Raw genomic sequence first — 18,837 nt, forward strand, 5'->3', positions numbered from 1 at the left:
TTCTCCTTTTCCATAACTATTCTAAACCTGATGATATTATGATCACTGTTCCCCAAATGCTCCCCCACTTAAACATGCTCCACTTGCCCCACTTCATTCCCCAGAACTAGATCCAGCACTATTTCCTCCATTGATGGGCTGGAAACACAATGATGAAGAAAGTTCTCTTGCACACATCTCAGGAATTCCTCCCCCTCTATGCCCTTTGCACTGTTACTATCCCAGTCTATATTGGGATAATTGAAGTCCCCCATTTTCACTACTCTATAGTTCTTGCATCTTTCTGTAAATTGCCTGCAAATTTGCTCCTCTATCTCCTTCCCACTATTTGGTGACCTATAGTATACACCCAGTAGCGTAATAGCTCCTCTATTGTTCCTTAATTCTAACCAAATAGATTCTATCTTTGACCCCTCAACAACTACCCTTTCCAGTTCTATCCAGCACAGACACGATGGGCCAAATGCCCTCCTTCTGTGCAGTAACTTTCTAAAATTCATGATAATAGTTTCTTTGATCGATACTGTCATCCCTCCTCCTTTTTTTCCTTTCGTATCTGTCCTGACTACCTTGTAGCCAGCAATATTAAGATCCCAATCCTCCCCTTCTTTAAGCCGGGCCTCTGTTAATGCCATTATATCATAGTCCCATGTATCTTGTGCCTGCAGCTCACCAACCTTATTTACCATGCTAAGTGCATTTACGCACATGCACTCCAAACCCATCTTAGACTGCCTCGCATTTGCCCACTGTCCGATCCCTCCTATTTCTGAACTATTCTTTACTCTAGTGCTATTTGTCGCTCCCAGACCTCTTTGGACCTTGCTTCTTCTCTCTAATGTTTCATCCTGGTGCCCATCCAATAACATGGTTAAATTTATTCGCTGAATTTTGTATCCTTTAATGCCTTCATTAAACATTTTACTTGAAGGCCTCACTCACCCAGTCTCAAAAATCTAGGCTGCGAGTGAATATTTTTCCACAACACTAGAGAGTTTTCAATCACATCTGTTTATTCTGAGCATCTGCAGTTTTCAGAATTTCCCAGCACGCAATTCATGCATGAACAGGAGTTGAAGAGTAGAATTTTTACTAAGAAACCTAGAAACTGCATAAATGATTAATTTCAGCATTTTATGAAGTAATTTTTGTTTGTTTATGGAAATTAATCTTCATTAATGCCTGCATAATCCAGAAAACTCACTAATAATGTACTCCTGGAAAACACCAGGAATGTATTTCGGGAAACTGCGCACGCTCGGTTTATGAACTTCCTGTCCATTCATTTTAAGATGCAGAAAATTTATGCTTGAATACCTGAAGGCAAAAATATAAAGTTAGAAAGGGGCTAACGATGGGGAAAGTGATAATGAGGTACCTGACAGGCGGGGACACGTAGGGGTGGAGTCCAGAGGATTTGAAAGGTGCCAGTGGCAGTTTAGGTCCCACTTTCCTGGCCCTCCTCCCCTTCACGATTGTTAGACACTGTTCACCCAAATATTGCCAGAATCCCAACAATCCAAAATTGCTGTAAAACCCCTCTCCTGCCGGATCTCAGACTTCGTCCTCACCACACTCCTAGATCCCACAGCCCCATTACTATGGTCACAAACCCCTAGACCATATTCCCAGTGCTCCCAATCCCAGGCCCCAGTGCTCCCAAGATGCAAGATCACAATTCTATCGATCCCAAATTCCAAGTCTGCCCCAGTGCTCCTAGAACCTCCCTCTTCCATGCTCCTGGAACCCTGGGTGCCCATGCCAGTGTTCCCAGATCCTGGGAGCCCACCTCAAAATACTGCTGGACCCGGAGACCCCATTCCAGTACTGAAAGATCCCAAGGCAATGCCCAATGCTTATGACTTAGTGTCTCAGGTAATATTGCTTTACATTATACCCCTGTTTTTATAAAACCTACAGCTCACAGCGAGCAATGCCAAAGGACATTTACTAGCTTACTTTATAGCCCCAGTGTTGACCAGATTATTTATGCATGACTATGCAAGATGTGAAATGTTCCATATCATACAACTCAATTATATCCCTAACTGGAAGGGAAGGTCAGCCGGGTTTACTTGATGACTGAGTCAACATAATTATAATCAATCCCATTTATATTTTGGCCCAACTAATCAGCAAAGTTGTAAGGTACCACTCCTACAGTTTTGAAATGTCTTTTTCGAAAGACTACTTAAATGGGAAAGAAATTGTAGGTGGTGCATTTTTTGTTCCAAGTACTACTGATTTTGAAGTAGAAGTACTGAGAAGAATTTCAGTTGACATTTTTTTCCAGTATTAATTTTTTTACACCTGACTTTTCTTCCTCTTTAAATAAGTACATTTATAAATACATGCTTAGTCAGTTTTACGATGAGTGATAAAACCTGTGCAGATTTTACAGGGAAAGTTTTATTCAGCATCCAAGTTGTCAAACTAATACAGGGGTTGATATTTTGTCAGATTTCACCAGCATCACAGCAACATGAGTAACACCCTGAATATAACCACCTTAAATCTCAGCATTCGGGCAATGTTTTTCACCACATCTTAATTTTGATGGAAAAGGAGGCATGCTAAATGGATGAGCAAACCCAATAGAAAGCTGCAGAAGACATTTTTCATCTGTTATTGCCATCACTTTGAATCTTGCTCCGATTTTAAGATCATAGAATCATAGAAAGGTTACAGCGAGTCCGTGCCGGCTCTATGTAACAGCAATCCAGCTAGTCCCACTCTCCCGCCCAATCCCTGTAGCCCTGCAAATTTTTTCCTTTCAAGTATTTATCCAGTTCCCTTTAGAAAGCCATCTAAAGTCATTAATATATATCAAGAAAGGCAGTGGTCCTAGTACCGACCCTGGGGAACACCACTGTACACCTCCCTCCAATCCGAAAAACAACCGTTCGCCACTACTCTCTGTTTCCTGTTACTTAGCCAATTTTGTATCCATGGGCTTCAATTTTGATGACAAGCCTATTATGTGGCACTTTATCAAATGCCTTTTGAAAGTCCATCTATGCCACATCAACCGTATTGCCCTCATCGATCCTCTCTGTTACCTCATGAAAAAACTCAATCAGGTTAGTTAAACACAATTTGCCTTTAACAAATCTGTGCTGGCTTTCCCTAATCAATCCACATTTGTCCAAGCGACGGCTAATTCTGTCCCGGATTATCATTTCTAAAAGTTTCCCCACCAGCGAGGTTAAACTGACTGGCCTGTAGTTGCAGGGTTTATCCTTACAGAGTGATGAGTGAAAATAAAGTAACAGGGAAAATACTGTTTTTGTTAATAACAGTTAAAGGCCTATCCTGATAAAAAATCATACCGAATCACATATGGGGAAGAATCGTATCTGCAAAAATTGAGTCCTAACTTACATTCAGAAGGAAGGTCATTTGAAGCACAATTCAAAGTATCAGCGCAGCTGGTACTTATCTACATATAAAATATCTTGCATCGAACACACAATTTGTCCATCATACTTCAGATGCCACACTTCTGTATGTAAATTTCATTTCACATATATACCTGATTGGATCAAGTTTCATAATCATAAAACAACAATGAATCACAACTTAACAAGTAGACATCATCCAATCGATCATGAGGAAAGCACTAACCACTGGAGATAAGGTTCATAACATAAGAAAGGCATAAAAACTTACAAAATTTTACAAGAAAATGATTAAACCTACCCACACAATAGCATTTTATGTGTTTGAAAGGTCCATAACAAGTTTTCCGTTGGAGGCTTGTGCCAATGTGAGAAGCCTGAGCCTTGAGTTCATGCAGATTACCAGGTGCATCATTGTTAGCTGAAAGGACTCAAGATAACTGGCTATAGCTTCCAACATGCAACTGTTGTGTACAATGTCTAAACATTTATGAGTCACAAGACTGGCCTTTCACAGACTTGCTGTTAGTAAGCCCCACCTCATCCAATGGAAAATTACAGCGATGAAAAAACCACTGGAGAAGGATTTGGGCAGGAATGGCTTGGGGCAGGGATGAGGCAAGCAAGTCAGGGCAAGCCAAGAAAGACATTGGCATCGCTGGGCAGCTGCACCCGTATCCCGCTCCCCCAAATGCTTTTTGACTGGCTTGTCTCCTCAGTCATTTGCTTGAATGGCCCAAGTGTTCCTTGGTCTTCCTGCGCGCTTGCCTGGCCCAAGTACTCATCTGCACATTTGCCTGGCAACATACTACTTACTCGTCCAGCTCAAGTATTGCCCGGCCTGTCGACACTGGGTGCCTCCTGCTCTCTGATCAAGCTGCCCTGAGTGCTTCCCAGTTTGCTCACCTGCCTGCCCACCTGTCTTAACTCCTTAAACCCAGCAAAGGTGTTCCCACCCCACCTGCTCATCTGCCTATCTGAAAATTCTTTCAGGTCTGCCTTCTCACACGCCCTGGCCTGGCTGTTTGCTCACCTGACTGGGCCAAGTGCTTCACAGGCCACCTGCCGGCTAACCCACATACACCCCAAATGGTGCCCATATCAGCCATCTGTCCAAATGTTTCCAAGTCCACCAAGATGTGAAAAAGGAGAGAGAGTGGAAGAAGAGAAGGAAGAAGGCAAACCAGATTGAGGGGAGAAAAAAGGAGCAACCAGTAACAGGAAGAGTGAAAGGGTAAGAATTGAATGAACAGAGAGAGAGAAAATGAGAAGTGAAGCAGGAGAACAAGAGTGAGCAAAAAGTGAAGGAGAAAAGAAACAGGAAGTGTTGTAGAAGAAGGAAAGAGAGAATTGATGAGGGCAAAAGTGCAAGAGAAATAAACAGAAATAGAGGGAAGAGGAGAGTAGGAAGTAGAGGAGCAGAGAGAGAGTCATGCAAAAGGAAGAGAAGGAAATAAAAATGTCCTTGCAGACATAATCACCCCTCTCAATGGTCCCAGCATATTTCAGTTTGTTGTCCTGAAGGAGTGCTCTCTGATTGAAAGTGACAGTCTATGATGTGGTATTCAACAGTAGCAACCTGTAGCACGGCTGTGTTATGGAATGATACCATGCCACTTCTCCTGTGGCAATCTTCCTTTGCTGCTGAAGGCTTTTATCAGATCCCAGTGTCCAAGTTTTTCTCTTCTCTAGCGGGATGCAGATGGAGGTGGGAGTTGTTGCTTTGGTGATCTGCAATTTGCTCAAGAAGATTCACCAAGGGCTTGAAGTAGCAGAGAATCTGAATCAGTCAGTCACAAACTTCTTGATTCAGGAATGAAGCCAAAGGAGCAGAAGCAATGGTTCATCACCAACAAATGATATTACTACCACCAGTCACAGCTAAATCTTTTCCTTTTAAAAACTACCACTAAAAATTAACACTGAATCTACAATGTAAGAGATCCTATATTCTCCAGATGAAAGAGATGCTGTTCCTCAGACAGTAGAATACACTTTGCCTGTCAGGCATCGACTACCATAAAGATGCCTTTTTTTCCTGTAAGCTCATCTTTTGTTCAGCTTTTTGCAACTGAATTCAAAGTGGATTGCGTCTGAATTCAAAATTAAGTTTGTAGCTGAATAATCAAGATTCCATGCTCCCCTAAGTGAGGCGCAGAGCATTGTAGCAACAGCCCTTACCTCGCTGACTGATGCCCGCTGAAGAAGAAAGCAACTTGGTTGAATCATGAATATCAAAACTCTGATAAACGACTGTAAAGATAGGTCATGTTGTCTTTTGTATCAATATCAATGATTCGTGTGCATCCTAAATAAGATGGACAGGAATTCAATCACAGTTCATTTGATTAGAGAGTTCTGACTGTAGTTAAAGGCATTCTGAATTGTCACTTGATGACAACTGATTGCAACTAAGGATAATGGAGGTGGATGTTAAAGATGTTGTAACATCACAGCAGATCCACCCACAGGTCCTCCTTTTTGGGTCGGGGACTGTATGTACAATGCACGGTGTTAAAAAAAGTTGAACATAGGCCGGATGTAAGAGATTCGGATTCATTCAACCACACTCCCCCAACCTTCTGCTAAATCTCAGATTGGCAAGATGCTTTATATAGACACAAAAACACACACAAGCTTTAGTTATTACATAAATATCAATAAATAGGACAAGTGGTTTGGCACAGTATGACATGCCATGACAAATCCTACAAATTTCTACACTTACCACATGTAGTGCAATTTGGTGCACAAGTATCACAATTTTGCATAAAATGTCCCAACAATAAAAAACACTTGCCACAACAAATCCCTTCCTCTAATGATCATTGAAACCAAAGAAAAGTTATCTTGACCTTCAGGTGATAGAGGTGGTTGATCCGATTCAAGATACAGCTGAGAAAAGATTGGTCGAGGAGAAATACTGCTGGAACGAAGTGATGCTTCTATTGAATTGTGAAGAGCCTCTTCAAAACGTGCAGATTTCAGTTGCCCAGCATATGAATTTCCCATTGTCTGAAAACAAGACAAAGCAACACCAATGAGCAATGCATAAACTAAAGATGTTATTATTGGTAGTCTCAGTATAAATCCTAGGGATATTTAGAACTTCAGGCTCCAACAGAGTGGCAGAATTATATAAAAAAAAGTCAAAAACAGCATGAACGAAAAAACCTGAAAAACATACAACTTGTTTAATCCTTTTTCATACAGTAAACCAGTAAGTTTTGTTTTTTTTAAACACAGCTTTACTTTTCCAGTAAGTGTTAGCTATTTGGTCATGCAGAGCATCAAAGCTGTGCATATGTGGATGACCGAAGCATTGGAGACATTCACAAGGCATTTTGGTAAATCTGGAGATATAGCAAACTAGATTTGGAAGCTTTATTTCAACCTGCTAACCACAGCATTTCATGTGGTAGCTGTAAGGAATTCCCACGTGCTCTGTAAAATGGAGTAAATCACCTGCTTATCATGTTACCCCAGTATCTGTACCCACTTCAGAAGAGGGGAGAAAAAGGGAGAATATTGCGGGGGAGGGGGAACTCTTTCCTACCTATCCCCATCCTCTTTCCACCATTTCTGCTGCAGACCTTCTTAGCCTTGTTCTAGTAATGAGACAAGAAGCACTACAGCCATGAGGTTTGACAGCATCCTCATTACCAGTGATAGTGGTCTGTTCTCTGATATGAAGCCAGTCTGCAAGGAGAAAGCAGATGGTTGGCTGAAAAAGTAACACTATTTAACCCTAGTAAAATGCCACCTAGGACTTAAAGGACTAGAAATCCTGTACATCTTGCAGGAAGCCGTTTTCGATTTTTGAATGCCCTAGTGCTTCACTTGGCACGTGCTGAACTCGCACAGCACAACAGCAGGCGTGCTCCTCACGGCCCCACATTAAAAGAACGGCACCGAATGACACCCCCACTGCAACCAATCCCCCCCAAGCCCCTCGACCATCACCACCAGCCCAATCACTCATCACTATCTTCACACCACCCCCCCGCACCCACCCGGCTATGTCAGTGTCAGCTGTGGCTCAGTTTTTTTTTAATTCGTTCACGGGATGTGGGCGTCGCTGGCGAGGCCAGCATTTATTGCCCATCCCTAATTGCCCTCGAGAAGGTGGTGGTGAGCCGCCTTCTTGAACCGCTTCAGTCCGTGTGGTGACGGTTCTCCCACAGTGCTGTTAGGAAGGGAGTTCCAGGATTTTGACCCAGCGACAATGAAGGAACGGCGATATATTTCCAAGTCGGGATGGTGTGTGACTTGGAGGGGAACATGCAGGTGGTGTTGTTCCCATGCGCCTGCTGCTCTTGTCCTTCTAGGTGGTAGAGGTCGCGGGTTTGGGAGGTGCTGTCGAAGAAGCCTTGGCGAGTTGCTGCAGTGCATCCTGTGGATGGTGCACACTGCAGCCACAGTGCGCCGGTGGTGAAGGGAGTGAATGTTTAGGGTGGTGGATGGGGTGCCAATCAAGCGGGCTGCTTTATCTTGGATGGTGTCGAGCTTCTTGAGTGTTGTTGGAGCTGCACTCATCCAGGCAAGTGGAGAGTATCCCATCACACTCCTGACTTGTGCTTTGTAGATGGTGGAAAGGCTTTGGGGAGTCAGGAGGTGAGTCACTCGCCGTAAAATACCCAGCCTCTGACCTGCTCTCGTAGCCACAGTATTTATATGGCTGGTCCAGTTAAGTTTCTGGTCAATGGTGACCCCCAGGATGTTGATGGTGGGGGATTCGGCGATGGTAATGCCGTTGAATGTCAAGGGGAGGTGGTTAGACTCTCTCTTGTTGGAGATGGTCATTGCCTGGCACTTATCTGGCGCGAATGTTACTTGCCACTTATGAGCCCAAGCCTGGATGTTGTCCAGGTCTTGCTGCATGCGGGCTCGGACTGCTTCATTATCTGAGGGGTTGCGAATGGAACTGAACACTGTGCAATCGTCAGCGAACATCCCCATTTCTGACCTTATGATGGAGGGAAGGTCATTGATGAAGCAGCTGAAGATGGTTGGGCCTAGGACACTAGTTGGTAGCACTCTCGCCTCTGAGTCAGAAGGTTGTGGATTCAAGTCGCATTCCAGGGACTTAAGCACAAAATATAGGCTGACACTCCAATGTAGTACTGAGGGAGCAATGCACTGTCAGAGGTGGGGGGCTGACAGGGGTTCCGGGCAATCAGCGGTTTAGGAAGGGGTAAGAGTCTGGGGCAGGGAAGGCCTCGCTTTCCTTGTGGGAGGACTCCAGCAGAAACAAAATAGACATGACAGACCGTCCCTCCCGGTGATCAGCCTCCAGCCTGTCGGGAAAGCTGCATCCACTTCGCCGCTCATGCCAATGTTAAAATGGCAGTTGAGTCCTAATGACATCAACGGGCCCCGATCTGCATATTTAAAGAAGTACCCTGTCAGCTATGGGTGAGTATCTTTAGGACCTGCAATTTAAAATTGCAGCCAGTGGGATTAGGTCGGGCGGCCAGCGGGTAAGTCTCCCACTCCATTTTAATTGCCCCCGCACCTTGTTTGCATCAAGCAGTGCGAGTTAAAATTCCCCCCAATATCTCAGTATTTTTTGTTTTGTGTTCCTGTTTTCATATTTCAAGGATACAAACTGCAACCTTGTTCAGTAAGGGATTATTCCAATGTTTTTGCATTTTATTTGATCCACTGTCTGGAACTGCTACCATGAAGCATTAAATTACCTAACTACTGCTTAGTAAGAAAAGCAAATAAAATACACAGGGCATTTTCAGGCCTGTCATGCCCACCATTTCTGCAGTGGATACTGGGACAAATAGAGTCGTGTTCTAATGCTTTAAAATAAAAAAGACAAATTTACTTTTTGTTGCCATTTTCTTAACTTTTTTTTCTCCTTTGCTAGCTTTTGGCCCTATGGACAATTCTGAAAATTTGTTTGTTTGTTGTAGCAGTTAATTTCCATTACACAACTCAAAAATGGAAATTTTCTGTGATTGTAAAGCTAAACCTATTAATATTACATGACCAGAAGAGTGGTTCTACTGAAAAAGTGGCACTGTAGAGTATATAAATTGCTCTGTGCATATTTTAATTTGCAAAATGAAACTAGGTTTTTCATTACATTGAGAAATCACACTGGTCTTCAAACACATTTTCCGAACATCATCGGGTCGATTTTAACTGGGGGTGGGATCAGTGCATGGGTTGCCCGAAGCGGGCAGTACACTCAGCAGAAGAGAACAAAGCGAGGCTCAGCCACTTTTAACGGATGTGGGAATTCTGGCGGGGGACAGAACCAAAGAAAGGTCCCCGGTTTGGAAAGTGATGGGGAGGGGCAATGGGGGAGAGAAAATAGAGGGAGAGAATGCCAAAGGGCTATTTCCGGGGCCGGGAGAAGCACTCCTGCTCCTGGACCACAAGGAATCCTCCCAAAGATTAAAAAATATAATTTACCTTGGCCTCTTCTGGCCCCTCTGCTACCTCCTGCCGGCTTTTTCTGGCGGGATTGCCACTGAGCAAGCCTCCCCCTGAGTTATAGTTAAAATAGTGGCGCAGCGCTGATTATGTCATTGGGCCATGGGAGCCTAGGCTGACTGAAAAGTCGGCAAAAATTAAATGGTGCCACGTGGGAACAGTGCCATCTTGAGCCAGTAAGTCAACTCGCCCAATTTTAACCGCACCCAGTGGGGGACGGGATTTAAATATTTCTGTATTTCTCACAGTAATGGTGCAACAAGCAAGCTCTTCCTCTGTTGTTTTGAACCACCACGTCTAATGTTCATTGCATCACATGGTGCGCCTTACAGTACTGCCCACACCAGCAGTACTGATTTTGGCAACAGCGCCATTAGGTGTGTAAGGCGCTGCAGCTACCTGCAAAGGTGCCAAGACCCATCCAAATTCATGGTTTTCCTTGGTGTCTACAGAGGCAGCAGCGCTGGTAATGTAGATACTTGCCTCCAGCAGTACTTCTTCTTGAAGTAGTTCTATAATGTAATTTATTGTTATCCATTATCAGAGGCTTCCTTGTTCCGGCAAACCACCAACCCTCAGAAAGCAGCAAGTTTCAATCAATGGAACTAAAATAATTTGTATGCATTACACCATATAAGAAAACATCCAGGAATGAACTACACGTGGATTTTTTTTTATTTGTTCATGGGATGTGGGCGTCGCTGGCAAGGCCAGCATTTATTGCCCATCCCTAATTGCCCTTGAGAAGGTGGTGGTGAGCCGCCTTCTTGAACCGCTGCAGTCCGTGTGGTGAAGGTTCTCCCACAGTGCTGTTAGGAAGGGAGTTCCACAATTTTGACCCAGCGACGATGAAGGAACAGCGATATATTTCCAAGTCGGGATGTTGTGTGACTCGGAGGGGAACGTGCAGATGGGTGTGGTTTTGATGTGCCTGCTGCCCTTGTCCTTCTAGGTGATAGAGGTCATGCGTTTGGGAGGTGCTATCAAAGAAGCCTAGGCAAGTTGCTGCAGTGCATTCTGTAGATGGTAGACACTGCAGCCGTGATGCGCCGGTGGTGAAGGGAGTGAATATTTAGGGTGATAGATGGGGTGCCAATCAAGTGGGCTGCTTTGTCCTCGATGGTGTCGAGCTTCTTGAGTGTTGTTGGAACTGCACTCATCCAGGCAAGTGAAGAGTATTCCATCACACTCCTGACTTGCACCTTGCAGATGGTGGAAAGGATTTGGGGAGTCAGCAGGTGAGAATACCCACCGCAGAATACATAGAAACATAGAAAATAGGAGGAGAAGGCCATTCGGCCCTTCGAGCCCGCTCCACCATTCAATATGATCATGGCTGATCCTCTATCTCTATATCATATTACCGCTCTCTCCCCATATCCCTTTTGTGTCTAGAAATCTATCTACCTCCTTCTTAAATATATTCAGTGACTTGGCATCCACAGCCTTCTGTGGTTGGAATTCCACAGGTTCACCACCCTCTGAGTGAAGAAATTTCTCCACATCTCAGTCCTAAATGTCCCACACTGTGTCCTGAGACTGTGACCCCTCGTTCTAGAACCCCCAGCCAGGGGAAAACATCCTCCCTGCATCCAGTCTGTCAAGCCCTGTTAAAATTTTTATGTTTCAATGAGATCCCTTCTCATTCTTCTAAACTCGAGTGAATACAGGCCTAGTCGACCCAATCTCTCCCCATACAACAGTCCTGCCATCCCAGGAATCAGTCTGGTGAACCTGCGCTGCACTCCATCTATGGCAAGTATATCCTTCCTGAGGTAAGGTGACCAAAACTGCACACAATACACCAGGTGTGGTCTCACCAAGGCCCTGTATAACTGCAGTAAGACATCCTTGCTCCTGTACTCAAATCCTCTTGCAATGAAGGCCAACATACCATTTGCCTTCCTAACTGCTTGCTGCACTTGCATGTTTGCTTTCAGTGACTGATGAACCAGGACACTGTGTCCCTTTGTACATCAACATTTCCCAATCTATCACCATTTAAATAATACTCTGCCTTTCTGTTTTTCCTTCTGAAGTGGACAACTTCACATTTATCCACATTATACTACATCTGCCATGTATTTGCCCACTCACTCAACTTGTCTAAATTGCCTTGAAGCCTCTTTGCATACTCCTCACAACTCACCATCCCACCTAATTTTGTGTTGTCAACAAACATGGAAATAGTACATTTGGTTCCCTCATCCAAATCATTGATATATATTGTGAATAGCTGGGGCCCAAGCACTGATCCCTGCTGTACCCCATTAGTCACTGCCTGCCACCCCGAAAAAGACCCATTTATTCCTACTCTCTGTTTCCTGTCTGTTTTTCAATCCATGCCAGTATTTTAAGATTGTGGAGATGCCGGTGATGGACCGGGGTTGACAATTGTAAACAATTTTACAACACCAAGTTATAGTCCAACAATTTTATTTGAAATTCACAAGCTTTCGGAGGCTTCCTCCTTCCTCAGGTGAATGTTGTGGAAATGAAATCCTCGAACCCTTCACATTTATAAATCACAGAACAATACCTGGTGATTACAGATAGTCTTTCCAACTGCCCGTTGCCATGGCAATCACAGTGTGCAGACAGAGAGGTGTTACCTAAAAGGCCACCAAATATACAAACCACCAAAAAAAAAACAGAGAGAGGCAGAAACAGAAAAGACAGCAAATGACCCGTTATATTAAAAACAGATAACATTTGTTCGCTGGTGGGGTTACGTGTAGCGTGACATGAACCCAAGATCCCGGTTGAGGCCGTCCTCATGGGTGCGGAACTTGGCTATCAATTTCTGCTCGACGATTTTGCGTTGTCGTGTGTCTCGAAGGCCGCCTTGCAGTATGCTTACCCAAAGGTCGGTGGCTGAATGTCCTTGACTGCTGAAGTGTTCCCTGACTGGGAGGGAACCCTCCTGTCTGGCGATTGTTGCGCGGTGTCCGTTCATCCGTTGTCGCAGCGTCCGCATGGTCTCGCCAATGTACCATGCTCTGGGGCATCCTTTCCTGCAACGTATGAGGTAGACAACGTTGGCCGAGTCACAGGAGTATGAACCATGCACCTGGTGGGTGGTGTCCTCTCGTGTGATGGTGGTATCTGTGTCGATGATCTGGCATGTCTTGCAGAGGTTACCGTGGCAGGGTTGTGTGGTGGCGTGGACGCTGTTCTCCTGAAAGCTGGGTAATTTGCTGCGAACGATGGTCTGTTTGAGGTTGGGTGGCTGTTTAAAGGCGAGTAGTGGAGGTGTAGGGTTGGCCATAGCGAGGTGTTCGTCGTCATTGATGACATGTTGAAGGCTGCGGAGAACATGGCGTAGTTTCTCCGCTCCGGGGAAGTACTCGATGACGAAGGGTACTCTGTTGGTTGCATCCCGTGTTAGTCTTCTGAGGAGGTCTATGCGATTTTTTGCTGTGGCCCGTCGGAACTGGCGATCGATGAGTCGAGCGTCATATCCCGTTCTTACTAGGGCATCTTTCAGCGTCTGTAGGTGTCCATCGCGTTCCTCCTCGTCTGAGCAGACCCTGTGTATTCGCAGGGCCTGTCCATAGGGGATGGCCTCTTTGACGTGGTTAGGGTGGAAGCTGGAAAAGTGGAGCATCGTGACGTTGTCCGTGGGCTTGCAGTAGAGTGAGGTGCTGAGGTGCCCGTCTTTGATGGAGATTCGTGTGTCCAAGAAAGAAACTGATTCTGAGGAGTAGTCCATGGACTCACCATGGACTACTCCCAAGCCCACGGACAACCTCACGATGCTCCACTTTTCCAGCTTCCACCCTAACCACGTCAAATAGGCCATCCCCTATGGACAGGCCCTGCGAATACACAGGGTCTGCTCAGACGAGGAGGAACGCGATGGACACCTACAGACGCTGAAAGATGCCCTAGTAAGAACGGGATATGACGCTCGACTCATCGATCGCCAGTTCCGACGGGCCACAGCGAAAAATCGCATAGACCTCCTCAGAAGACTAACACGGGACGCAACCAACAGAGTACCCTTCGTCGTCCAGTACTTCCCCGGAGCGGAGAAACTACGCCATGTTCTCCGCAGCCTTCAACATGTCATCAATGACGACGAACACCTCGCTATGGCCAACCCTACACCTCCACTACTCGCCTTTAAACAGCCATCCAACCTCAAACAGACCATAGTTCGCAGCAAATTACCCAGCTTTCAGGAGAACAGCGTCCACGCCACCACACAACCCTGCCACGGTAACCTCTGCAAGACATGCCAGATCATCGACACAGATACCACCATCACACGAGAGGACACCACCCACCAGGTGCATGGTTCATACTCCTGTGACTCGGCCAACGTTGTCTACCTCATACGTTGCAGGAAAGGATGCCCCAGAGCATGGTACATTGGCGAGACCATGCGGACGCTGCGACAACGGATGAACGGACACCGCGCAACAATCGCCAGACAGGAGGGTTCCCTCCCAGTCAGGGAACACTTCAGCAGTCAAGGACATTCAGCCACCGACCTTCGGGTAAGCATACTGCAAGGCGGCCTTCGAGACACACGACAACGCAAAATCGTCGAGCAGAAATTGATAGCCAAGTTCCGCACCCATGAGGACGGCCTCAACCGGGATCTTGGGTTCATGTCACGCTACACGTAACCCCACCAGCGAACAAATGTTATCTGTTTTTAATATAACGGGTCATTTGCTGTCTTTTCTGTTTCTGCCTCTCTCTGTTTTTTTTTTGGTGGTTTGTATATTCGGTGGCCTTTTAGGTAACACCTCTCTGTCTGCACACTGTGATTGCCGTGGCAACGGGCAGTTGGAAAGACTATCTGTAATCACCAGGTATTGTTCTGTGATTTATAAATGCGAAGGGTTCGAGGATTTCATTTCCACAACATTCACCTGAGGAAGGAGGAAGCCTCCGAAAGCTTGTGAATTTCAAATAAAATTGTTGGACTATAACTTGGTGTTGTAAAATTGTTTACAAGTATTTTAAGAGGTTAGTGTGCTTTAATTTTTTACACTAACCTCTTATGTGGGACTTTATCAAAGGCCTTCTGAAAATCCAAATACACCACATCCACTGGTTCTCCCTTATCTATTCTACCAGTTACATCCTCAAAAAACTCCAGTAGGTTTGTCAAACATGATTTCCCTTTCATAAATCCATGTTGACTTTGTTTAATCCCGCTGATATTTTCTAAATGTCCTGTTATCACATCTTTTATAATAGACTCCAGCATTTTACCTACTACTGATGTTAGGCAAACTGGTCTGTAATTCCCTGTTTTCTCTCTCCCTCCTTTTTTAAATAGTGGGGTTACATTTGCCACCCTCCAATCTGCAGGAACTGTTCCATAATCTATAGAATTTTAGAAGATGACAACTAATGTATCCACTATTTCCATGGCTACCTCTTTTAGTACTCTGGGATGCAGATTATCAGGCCCTGGGGATTTATCGGCTTTCAGTCCCATTAATTTCTCCAGCACTATTTTTTTACGAATACTAATTTCCTTCAATCCCTCCTTCTCACTAGTCCCTTGGTTCCCCAGCATTTCTGGGAAATTATTTGTGTCCTCTTTCGTGAAGACAGAACCAAAGTAGTTGTTTAATTGCTCTGCCATTTCCTTGTTCCCCATTATAAATTCTCCCGTTTCTGATTGTAAGGGACCTACATTTGCCTTCACTAATCCTTTACTTTTTACATACTTGCAGAAGCTTTTACAGTCCAATTTTTTGTTCCTTGCAAGTTTACTCTCATACTCTATTTTTCCCCTCTTAATCAATCTCTTGGTCCTTTTTTGCTGAATTCTAAACTGCTCCCAATCCTCAGGCTTGCTATTTTTTCTGGCAACTTTATATGACTCCTCTTTGGATCTAATACTATCCTTAATTTCTTTTGTTAGCCATGTTGGGCCGTTTCTCCTTTTGTGTTATTGCGCCAGAAAGGAATGTATAATAGTTGCAATTCATGCTACAATTTCCTTAAATGTTAGTCATTGCCTATCCACCGTCATGCCTTTTAATGAAGCTTCCCAATCTATCATAGCCAACTCACTCCTCATACCTTCATAGTTTCCTTTGTTTAAATTTAGGACCCTCGTTTCGGATTGGACAACTTCACTTTCCATCTAAATGAAGAATTCTATCAAGTTATGGTCACTCTTCTCTAAAAGACCCCGCACAATAAGATTATTAATGAACCCCTTCTCAATGCACGATACCCAATCTAGGATAGCCTGTTCCCTGGCTGGCTCCTCAACTTACTGGTCTAAAAAACCATCTCGTACACACTCCAGGAATACCCAGCCTCTGACCTGCTCTTGTAGCCACAGTATTTATATGGCTGGTCCAGTTTAAATTTCTGGTCAATGGTGACCCCCAGGATGTTGATGGTGGGGGATTCGGCGATGGTAATGCTGTTGAATGTCAAGGGGAGGTGCTTAGAATCTCTCTTGTTGGAGAGTCATTGCCTGGCACTTGTCCAGCGCAAATGTTACTTGGATGTTGTCCAGGTCTTGCTGCCTGCGGACACTGACTGCTTCATTATCTGAGGGGTTGCAAATGGAACTGCACACTGTGCAATCATCAGCAAACGTCCCCATTTCTGACCTTATGATGAAGGGAAGGTCATTGATGAAGCAGCTGAAGATGGCTGGGCCTAGGACACTGCCCTGAGGAACTCCTGCAGCAATGTCCTGGGGCTGAGATGATTGGCCTCCAACAACCACTACCATCTTCCTTTGTGCGAGGTATGACTCCAGCCACTGGAGAGTTTTCCCCCTGATTCCCATTGACTTCAATTTTAAAAGGGCTCCTTGTGCCACGCTCGGTCAAATGCTGCCTTCATGTCAAGGGCAGTCGCTCTCAGCTCACCTCTGGAATTCAGCTCTTTTGTCCATGTTTGCACCAAGGCTGTAATGAGGTTTGAAGCCAAGTGGTCCTGGCGGAACTAAAAATGAGCATCGGTGAGCAGGTGAGAAAGTGCCACTTGATAGCACTGTCGACGACACCTTCCATCACTTTGCTGATGATTGAGAGTAGACTGATGGGGCGGTAATTGGCCGGATTGGATTTGTCCTGCTTTTTGTGGACAGGACATACCTGGGCAATTTTCCACACTGTCGGGTAGATGCCAGTGTTGTAGCTGTACTGGAACAGTTTGGCTAGAGGCACGGCTAATTCTGGCACACAAGTCTTCAGCACTACAGCCGGGATGTTGTCGGGGCCCAGAAGCTTTGCTGTATCCAGTGCACTCAGCCGTTTCTTGATATCACGTGGAGTGAATCGAATTGGCTGAAGACTGGCTTCTGTGATTGTGGGGATAGCGGGAGGAGGCCGAGATGGAACATCCACTCGGCACTTGTGGCTGAAGATGGTTGCAAACGCTTCAGCCTTGTCTTTTGCATTCACGTGCTGGACTCCGCCATCATTGAGGATGGGGATGTTGCCGAGCTTCCTCCTCCCGTTAGTTGTTTAATTGTCCACCACCATTCACGACTGGATGTGACAGGACTGCAGAGCTTTGATCTGATCCGTTGGTTGTGGAATCACTTAGCTCTGTCTATAGCATGTTGCTTCCGCTGTTTCGCATGCATGTAGTCCTGAGTTGTAGCTTCACCAGGTTGGCACCTCATTTTTAGGAATGCCTGGTGCTGCTCCTGGCATGCTCTTCTACACTCCTCATTGAACCCGAGTTGATCTCCTTGCTTGTTGGTAATGGTAGAGTGAGGAATATGCCGGGTCATGAGGTTACAGATTGTGCTGGAATACAATTCTGCTGCTGCTGATGGCCCACAGTGCCTCATGGATGCCCAGTTTTGAGCTGCTAGATCTGTTCTGAATCTATCCCATTTAGCACGGTGATAGTGCCACACAACACGTTGGATGGTGGCCTCAGTGTGAAGACGGGACTTCGTCTCCACGAGGACTGTGCGGTGGTCACTCCTACCAATACGGTCATGGACAGATGCATCTGCGACAGGTAGATTGGTGAGGACGAAGACAAGTAGGCTTTTCCCTCGTGTTGGTTCGTTCACCACCTGCCGCAGGCCCAGTCTGGCAGATATCTCCTTCAGGACTCGGCCAGCTCGGTCAGTAGTGGTGCTACCAAGCCACTCATGGTGATGGACATTGAAGTCCCCCACCCAGAGTACATTCTGCACCCTTGCTACCCTCAGTGCTTCCTCCAAATGGTGCTCAACATGGAGGAGGACTGATTCATCAGCTGAGGAAAGACGGTAGGCGGTAATCAGCAGGAGTTTCCTTGCCCATGTTTGACCTGATGCCATGAGATTTCATGAGGTCCAGAGTCAATGTTGAGGACTCCCAGGGCCACTCCCTCCTGACTGTACGTCACTGTTCCGCCACGTCTGGTCAGTCTGTCCTGCTGGTGGGACAGGTCATACCCAGGGATGGTGATGGAAGAGTCTGGGACGTTGGCTGAAAGGTATAATTCTGTGAGTATGGCTATGTCAGGCTGTTGCTTGACTAGTTTGTGGGACAGCTCTCCCAATTTTTGCACAAGTCCCCAGATGTTCTTATGTTCTTATGTTAGTGAGGAGGACTTTGCAGGGTCGACTGGGCTTGGTTTGGCTTTGTCGTGTCCGGCGCCTACTGGTCCGATGCCGGGTGGTCCGTCCTGTTTTATTCTTATTGTGCCTTTCTGTAGCGAGATTGTACAACTGAGTGGCTTGCTAGGCCATTTCAGCGGGCGATTAAGAATCAACCACATTGCTGTGGGTCTGAAGTCACGTAAAGGCCAGGAGTCACATATGTGGAGCTCCCCCGCATTGGGTTTAGGCTCACATGTGGACAACCCATTTATGGACACATTGGCCTAATGGCAACTGAACAATATATACATTTGTAATTCACCCTTCACCAATTATTCTGCATGCAACATTCTCAGACATATTGTGGTAAATTTCAACCCCACAAATGGGTGGGTTGGGAGTGGGTGGGAAGGTAAAAATTGTAAAAAGTTGCGGGCCTCCATTTTAATA

The 18,837-nt window shown here is 45.5% G+C and overlaps 1 protein-coding gene across 1 annotated transcript in view; it reads right to left on the reverse strand.

Annotated features, from left to right (window-relative positions):
- Positions 1-18,837, reverse strand: part of greb1l (GREB1 like retinoic acid receptor coactivator) — a 339,711-nt gene that overhangs the window by 168,069 nt on the left and 152,805 nt on the right. Inside the window, exon 3 of the mRNA XM_067979743.1 lies at positions 6,254-6,413. Coding sequence (XP_067835844.1) covers positions 6,254-6,410 — 157 coding nt within the window. The 5' untranslated portion in view covers positions 6,411-6,413. The remainder of the gene's footprint in view (positions 1-6,253; positions 6,414-18,837) is intronic.

This window comes from Heptranchias perlo, chromosome 3, assembly GCF_035084215.1.
Source record: "Heptranchias perlo isolate sHepPer1 chromosome 3, sHepPer1.hap1, whole genome shotgun sequence".
Lineage (NCBI taxonomy): Eukaryota > Metazoa > Chordata > Chondrichthyes > Hexanchiformes > Hexanchidae > Heptranchias > Heptranchias perlo.